Genomic DNA, 8,601 nt, shown 5'->3' with positions numbered 1-8,601 from the left:
GAAAATAGAACAAAGGCATTCTGAATGGAACATATCGTGATGCGCGTATTTACGCGCGCGTATACGTGTTTAATTTATGTGGGATAGCAGAAATCTTTTAGAGTGCCTGCAGCACGAAAGTAGCTCATTTCTTTTATTGAGCGTTGCCATGGTTGGTCTACATATGATAAAAAACTTTTCCCACAAACACAAGTTGCACTTCTTGTTGGTATTAGAGTATGGCTTAGCTTGTTTTACCTTTCTCCATTTGATTTCATACTCAATGTTCTGGTCTTTTAAGTTCCAAATATATTTACTTAACTCAGTTGCATTTTTATAGTGTTGGTTTTGAACGAGCAAATATGGTTTCTATATCTAAATTTAAATGTTGTATCACATAGTCCGATGTAAGTTTGTTTTGTGTCCGATGTAATGACTTCCGCTTGGTATACTATGTGTTCATCATTGCAACTACCATTCATCGGGCATTTATTATTGCAGTTGCAGTTTGTCTTATTCTCTTCACTGGGGTTTAAGTTGTTTAATTTAGCCTTGTTGTTGTTTGTTATTATTGTACCAATATTACTCATGCAACTATAACTAATTTTTAGTGTATTCTCGAAAAGATTTTGTGCAAAGGATTTGATTTGGTGAAATGCTTATCGATCAGACTAAGGAAGCATTTTCGATATTAGTATCCACGCTTTTGCTGTAAGGGGGGTTGTACCACGTAATGTTTCTTTGTCTATTTCTTTTCATTTTAGGTGGTTCTTCTTTGTATGTGAGATTGTAATGGTATCCACTCTTATCCAAGGCATCCTGGTATGCAGATTTGGTGTTGTCGAAAGATTCTTTGTCCCCTTACAGCAAAAGCGTGGATACTAATATCGGAAAATGCTTCCTTAGTCTGATCGATAAGCATTTCACCAAATCAAATCCTTTGCACAAAATCTTTTCGAGAAAATACACTAAAAAATTAGTTATAGTTGCATGAGTAATATTGGTACAATAATAACAAACAACAACAAGGCTAAATTAAACAACTTAAACCCCAGTGAAGAGAATAAGACAAACTGCAACTGCAATAATAAATGCCCGATGAATGGTAGTTGCAATGATGAACACATAGTATACCAAGCGGAAGTCATTACATCGGACACAAAACAAACTTACATCGGACTATGTGATACAACATTTAAATTTAGATATAGAAACCATATTTGCTCGTTCAAAAACCAACGCTATAAAATGCAACTGAGTTAAGTAAATATATTTGGAAGTTAAAAGACCAGAACATTGAGTATGAAATCAAATGGAGAAAGGTAAAACAAGCTAAGCCATACTCCAATACCAACAAGAAGTGCAACTTGTGTTTGTGGGAAAAGTTTTTTATCATATGTAGACCAACCATGGCAACGCTCAACAAAAGAAATGAGCTAATTTCGTGCTGCAGGCACTCTAAAAGATTTCTGCTATCCCACATAAATTAAACACGTATACGCGCGCGTAAATACGCGCATCACGATATGTTCCATTCAGAATGCCTTTGTTCTATTTTCTCATTACTCTAGAATGTATTTGGCAGTTGCCTGATGACTGCATCGCAAGATGCACGAAACTCTGAGTAGCGAATAAATGTTTAAGGACGGGGACTATGTACGAAAATCGACGTCTGCGCAGGTGTTGCGCAATATTTATGTCGTAACAGAGTGAGCTAAATATCGCAAAACGAGATTATTTGCGACATCTTAAATTTAGGCTGTGTTACGCATAAATGAAGGTAAACGAATTAACTTGATGATGGTTTGTTATGAATGATCAAATTAATTATTTGAAGATAAAATATTGTAAATTTTCATGATATTGACATCGATGTGATCGATTTAAGAAGGCACCGTAAATGGACTGGACCCTGCGTATCATACCGCCATTAGCCGTCAAACTACGTCGCGCTATCGCTATCAGTGAAACCATGGAGTAGTAGAGAGTACCTCCATGGTGAAACTATGTCGTTTGGTCGTGCCAGTCGACTGAAAGTCACAGGTAGATTCACTACCAAAGCAACACAAAACAGAGCCAGAAGAGTTTCTGAGGCCCTCAAGGATAAATGGCAATCCTCTAGTCATGAAAATTTAAAATCTGATTCTCTTGTCGAGTCTACTGCAGCCACAACGGCTGACGACCATTGCTATGTTGGCTCGTGCAACTCGGTTCCGGAACCCATATGAAGTAGTCATATGTGAATATGATGAAGTCTACGATCCTTGGCGGCCAACAACCTACAGTGCCACGAGGAGAGATGGTAGGCGAATTGTTGATCTTGGTATCCTTGCAGATGGTTTATCTGGCTGAAAGCAATGCAGCATGCAGTTACGGATAACCGACACTCGAGACTCGACATGGTCTGGGCATGGATGTAAAAACTGGGTGGCTGGCTGCTTGTCAGATGTTGCAACCCCATTTGTAATTTTGTCAACGTTATCCCCCTTGGTCTGAGACATGGACCAAATAAAATGATTTGGGATGTAAATACCAAACTTGCAATTGGTAAGTACGAATTTTTTACATTTTTTTTTGTTTCATGCACGCGCGCGAGTGCCAAGTCTCGCGTTTACCTCAAAGCGAACGGATGGCTTGATATATTCAGTGCACAGAAACGCTAGTTTTCCATAAGCTGACAGTAACACTGGACTGGTCATAATGCGACTCAAGTGTTATATTTATGCCAGAATTACAAGCATTGTTTCAAACCAGCCCAGTGATCATGTGATGTGGATCGAGTTAGCATCAATCTACACATTGCTTATGGTCATGGCACATATTTATAGAATTTTTCAGGGACAATGAGACTACCGTTACTTCCTTTCATAGTATCATTTGGATCTGTTCAGGAAGCTATTTATGTGGTTCTGCTTATCACAAATATACCCTGAAGTGTTGGCTTTTAGAGTTGTATTCTCACACTTTCCCTGGACATGAAGTATAATTACTTCTATTCTGTGAGTTTTTGGTAAATACAAGAAATTGTATCTTATGACCATAAATAATTTCAAACTGGAGTTGAGACAGCCCACCTCAGTCAACAACACAACAAAAATATTTCAAAAATTTATACTGATGTCTTTGTAAACTTGTCATTGTTTTGCCATAGGTAAATGAACGGATTGTCATGTCTCCAGGGAAGTATTGTGTGTCACGTGCGTCCTATCTGGATAATCAAGAAAGAAAGAGACGGATGAAGAGCCAGACCCGGTGTGCCAAAAAACGTCGTATCAAGCTGAAGGCAAACAAGTGTTTACAACAGAGTGTCCAAGAACTCTGTGAAGGTGACACATACACAACAGGAATTGAACTTGTTCAAAGTAATTACTTGTTTAATCTTGTTTATAATTGATTCGAATGAAAGTTTGGATTCAGATAGATGTAGATGAATGATTTTAGAATCAATGTAAAATGACTCTTAATTTGCTAATAGTTGAATGCTTGTATTGATATGGCTCCCTGCATATACTGACTTACCTTTCAACTCACTGGCATAAAACTGATGAAACATGTGCATGAAGGTCTGTAGTAAGTTTGACATTTATTGATGTGGTAATATTGTAAATGAACACACAAAAACGTAATGCTTACAGTATGACATGTACCAGTTCATCTGCAAGTGTGCACATAGTCATTGAGTGACCTGATGTACTCTATCATTTACTGGATGGCAATTTTGTTATTTGCATAATTGTAGAACTAGTTACTCAGTTCATGTCTGCTTAAAGTCTGTGATTTGCAAAATACCTAAAACATTGAGCCATGGACCATAGGTTGTACTATTTTGTGAATATTCTGTTTCATTAGAAGTAAAAACTGAATCATTCATTCCCATATATTTTATCTGTATCTGCTTCTATTTTTTTTATTCAGAAACCCAAGATATACAGGAGATACCTTCCCTCTCTACAGAACCTGTTCCACAACCAATAGAATTGACTGATCAACCTGTAGTGTATTTTGACCTGGAGACTACTGGATTAGGTAGGTGTTGTTGTTATCAATGTGATAATACGTGTTGTTTAAACTAATCTGATATTGCAATTATTTCACTATTTCATCTTAATACCTTTAGAGGCTACAAAGGCTATTGAACTGTACACACACAGATCAATCATTAAACTGAAGCAAATTTTTACTGGAAACAGAACAAGTTCATCCATGATTCAAATTTCTGACAGCATTATTTTAATGATCATGACTTGCTTATCAAAATCAGCAATGGTTTACAGACAATAGGCAGATGACATTATTTTCATACCAACAATAAGCCAATCAATGCCTCAAGTGTCAGTTTCAGTTTATTACTTATCTCCCAGGGCAAAGTCTGACTCAGCAAATGAAATTTTCATTGAAATTTACTGTAATCTAAAATAACATAAACAAATTATCTTGCCATTTGTCATGAATTTTTTTTCTCTTTCAGCAAGAACATCACACATAACACAGCTGTTGGACCAAAAGGGTGTCTGAATGTGTATGTGATACCTAGGATTCCAATAAGTGAACCAGCATCAAGAGTGACCGGTCTGGCAATGAAAAATGGAATCCTAACACAGAATGGAAAACCTGTCAGTGCAGTACCTGTAAAACAAGCATTGTTGACATTGTGTGACTTTCTTGGACCAGAACCTTGTATTCTGGTTGGACATAACATCAAGTCATTTGATTGTAGAGTTTTATATAATGCTGCTGTAGCAACAGATATGGTTGATCAATTGTCTTCACACATTGCTGGCTTTGTTGATTCGTATAAAGTCTTTAAGACCTCATATCCTGATTGTGAAAAGTACTCACAAGTTTAGCTTGTTTCAAAATTTGTAGGAGAAAGTTACAGTGCACATGATGCTTTAGCAGATGTGAAAGCTTTAAAAAACTTATTGAAAAGGTACAGCCAACTTTTCATGAGTTTACATTTTACATGGGAGTTTGTGAGGGAGTCTGTAGAGCATGCAAAGGCAACAAGCCTAAACATGCAAACCTTGCATACTCTTGTACTCAAAGGGTGTATAAGTAAATGTATGTGTAAGAAAATTGCAAGCAGTGGCCTTGCTATGGGCCATTTAGAGCTTGCATTCCACAGGAAAGGTGAAGAAGGCATTGAATTGTTGTTGAAAGTGAAAAATCAAAATAGAAAAGAAAGGGTGACAAAATCAAAACAAGTTATCAATAATATTTGTAAATTTTTCTCTCACAGAATCAATACTGTATGTCTAGCATCATAATTTGAAATTTATGGAAAACTCCATGCTGACTTGTGTTAGATATTTGATAACCTTAACTGTTAAAGTTCTCCTGACATGACAAACCCATCTCAATTGCATTAGCAAACTTAAGTATAAATAATAGGTGAAATAAATTCATTACTGTTGAAAACTGTGTTGTTGACCCTAGAATAAACACTTTTTCACCCAATCACAGCGATTTGAAAGAACCCACCAAAAGACCTGAAGTGCTCTTTTGGTGATCTTACAAATACGGAAGTGACGCAAATACAAACACAGTACCGCTGAGCCTAGCCAAGACTGTAGACGTCCCTAGAATTTGGAAGATTATCATGTACAAAAAGTTCTGACATGCCAAATTGCTGTATATGTATCGCAGTAGAGTGCTCAATGTTTCCAAGTGATTGTGTTTCATTACTTCAGTTTTCAAAGACCCAGGATTATTTGAAATCTGGCTTGCAAATGCAGTGCCTGAAGCAGAACTGGACACCTATCCAGTACCCGCAACTTGTGTTGTGCATGCAGTGATCATACATTCGAGGCTGCTGCTTCCAAATCTGCACCAGATCTGAAACAGTGAAAGCTATAGTACTAAGATTCAAATACTTTCTGCCATTCTCATGGTTAGGAATTTGCCTTGCGGGGCAAAACACAAAACATGTTGAATATTTTTGCAAAACTTCGCAAAATGAAAAACACTAAAAATCACCCATACACGAGAATGGCTGAGCAAGCAGCCTCAAATGAAATTTTGCTCGTCTAATGTGCTACTTTCTCTTGCAGGCTTATAGGGTGTCATTTGCTGTCAATCTGTGATATTTACTTAGAAGTTATTGCTGTCCCATTTTTAACTACTATAGACTATAGTCTATAGAAGCTATTGGGATGGGTATCCGTCAGGCGTCAGTCTGTATGTATGTATGTATGTATGTCCGTTTGTGATGCGTCCGTCCACTCAAATATCTTGAGAACCGCAGTACTTACTGATTTGATATTTATCTTAATGTAATATATTGACATTATGATGAAATCTTCAATTTTGTATTTTTGCAGCTAATTTTACCATTTATTGTCAGGCCATCCTGAAATGAGCTATCAAAGATATCAACCTTCTCCATCAATACATGTGTCACAAATAGTTATTCTCTACAGAACACAGCAGAGCTGTATCGACTGTTGGGTCGCTTGTTTTTTCAAAACCGCTGGTATAAATATTCGGTTAACAGGTCCCTAGGATGACCTTAGTGAGATAATTTCATACAGTCAGGAAATACTTAATTTTGTATCCATGTCTATAGTAGATTCAGGGACTTTGGCCCTATGTTTTCCTCAGCTGGTTTGGAAATGTCACTCATGTCAACACTCTGTTCACTAACGTAGTCATACCGGTATTCCAATTACAAATTTTTCTTATAACTTCAAATCATTTTACACATTGAAATATCTTTTTAAATATAAACTAGTCATTTGGAGGTCATTTACAGGTCATGCAGAGCTGTTGAGACAATACTGAAAGATTTTGTAGAATATTTAGTGTACATACTACGCTTGGTATTATGGCATCTAACTATGCCTTACTAAACAATCTATTGTATCTTGAAATACTTAGTGTGTATGCACAGTTGGCTTGGTGATTCATTCTTCATCTTTTAATCACTCCAGAGCAAATAAGTAAATACAGCATAATATTTATAAAATATTGATATAAAATATTTATCATATTGATTATATAAGAAGATATCATACTATGATGTAAGTATATATGAAGTATGCAATAAAGCAACATTATCAATCAGTCAAACCCTGCTTATGCTCTTTTTTTCTACACTTGTGTAAAGGACACCCTGTAACTTAAAAAATAACACTTGAAACTTCCTCAATATTTGTTGACATATAACCATTCAGCTATGGGAAAAAACATGGGGTAGGGGTATTTTAGGGGCCCTCAAACTTCAAAAGTAGCATGGGAACCCCCCTTTTTCTGTTTATTTTTGTTGACATAATTGTTCAGAGCACAATATATTCAAAAATCAGAAAAAAATGACAATATTCCCTGACAGGTTTTGAGCATGTTCTTTCCTGAAAGTATCCAATTTGGAGGAAAAGGCCCTTTGTAGTTGAAAAAGCATGGTTAGCGGTAATATGGGACCCCTAACTCAAAAAGTAGCACGGGGACCCCCCTTTTTCTGTTTATTTTTGTTGACATAATTGTTCAGAGCACAATATATTCAAAAATCAGAAAAATGACAATATTCCCTGTCAGGTTTTGAGCATGTTCTTTGCTGAAAGTATCCAATTTGGAGGAAAAGGCCCCTTTGTAGTTGAAAAAGCATGGGTAAGGGGTAATATAGGACCCCCTAACTCAAAAAGTAGCACGGGGACCCCCCTTTTTCTGTTTATTTTTGTTGACATAATTGTTCAGAGCACAATATATTCAAAATCAGAAAAATGACAATATTCCCTGACAGGTTTTGAGCATGATCCTTGCTGAAATTATCATAATGGGAGAAAAAGGCCCCCTTTGTAGTTGAAAAAGCATGGGTAAGGGGTAATATAGGACCCCCTAACTCAAAAAGTAGCACGGGGACCCCCCCCTTTTTCTGTTTATTTTGTTGACATAATTGTTCAGAGTACAATATATTCAAAAATCAGAAAAATGACAATATTCCCTGATAGGTTTTTAGCCAGATCTTTAGTGAAACCAGCAAAACATACGAACAAAAGGCCTGTCAGTAGTTTAAAAAAGCATGGGGTTAGGGTGCCTTACGAGCCCCTAACTCAAAAAGTAGCATGGGAACCCCCTTTTTCTGTTGATATTTGTTGATATAACTGATCAGAGCACAATATATGAAAAAATCAGAAAAATGACAATATTCCCTGACAAGATTTGCGCATGTTCTTTGCTCAAAGTATCAAAATGTGAGAAAAGGTCCCTTAACACTTAAAATAGCATGGGTTAGGGGTACTTTAGGACCCCCTAACTCAAAAAGTAGCACGGGAACCCCCTCTTTCTGTTTATTTTTGTTAATATAATTGATCAGGCCACAACATATGCAAAAATCAGGAAATTGACAATACTTTTAATTTTGAGTAGACCTCCACCTTAATCTAATGATCCAGCTCCGGACTTTCATCTCTCTCTCTCTCTCTCTCTCTCTCTCTCTCTATATATATATATATATATATATATATATATATATATATATATATATATATATATATATATATATATATATATATATATATATATATATATATATATATATACAGGGTTTTCTCTCGACTGCGCGATTGCGCAAATTGCGCATTTCGAGTCATTTTCTGCCCTTTAAAAGTTACTGACTGCGCGAAAATC

At 36.3% G+C, this 8,601-nt stretch overlaps 1 protein-coding gene across 2 annotated transcripts; it reads left to right on the top strand.

Annotated features, from left to right (window-relative positions):
- Positions 1-1,642: 1,642 nt before the first annotated feature.
- On the top strand, positions 1,643-5,397 carry LOC139150297 (uncharacterized). 2 transcript variants are annotated; one of them, XM_070722587.1, is made up of 4 exons: positions 1,643-2,526; positions 3,131-3,341; positions 3,895-4,005; positions 4,448-5,397. In XM_070722587.1, the coding sequence occupies exons 2-4, from the start codon at positions 3,149-3,151 to the stop codon at positions 4,492-4,494; spliced, it is 351 nt and encodes a 116-aa protein (XP_070578688.1). In that variant the 5' UTR covers positions 1,643-2,526; positions 3,131-3,148; the 3' UTR covers positions 4,495-5,397. The 2 variants fall into 2 exon arrangements, with proteins under 2 accessions (XP_070578688.1, XP_070578687.1); XM_070722586.1 differs by having other exon boundaries at positions 1,984-2,281.
- The last annotated feature ends 3,204 nt before the right edge of the window (positions 5,398-8,601 follow it).

The sequence above is a fragment of the Ptychodera flava genome, chromosome 14 (genome assembly GCF_041260155.1).
Source record: "Ptychodera flava strain L36383 chromosome 14, AS_Pfla_20210202, whole genome shotgun sequence".
Lineage (NCBI taxonomy): Eukaryota > Metazoa > Hemichordata > Enteropneusta > Ptychoderidae > Ptychodera > Ptychodera flava.
Note: the sequence above shows the minus strand (reverse complement) of the source record. Positions and strands in the feature narration are given on the sequence as shown.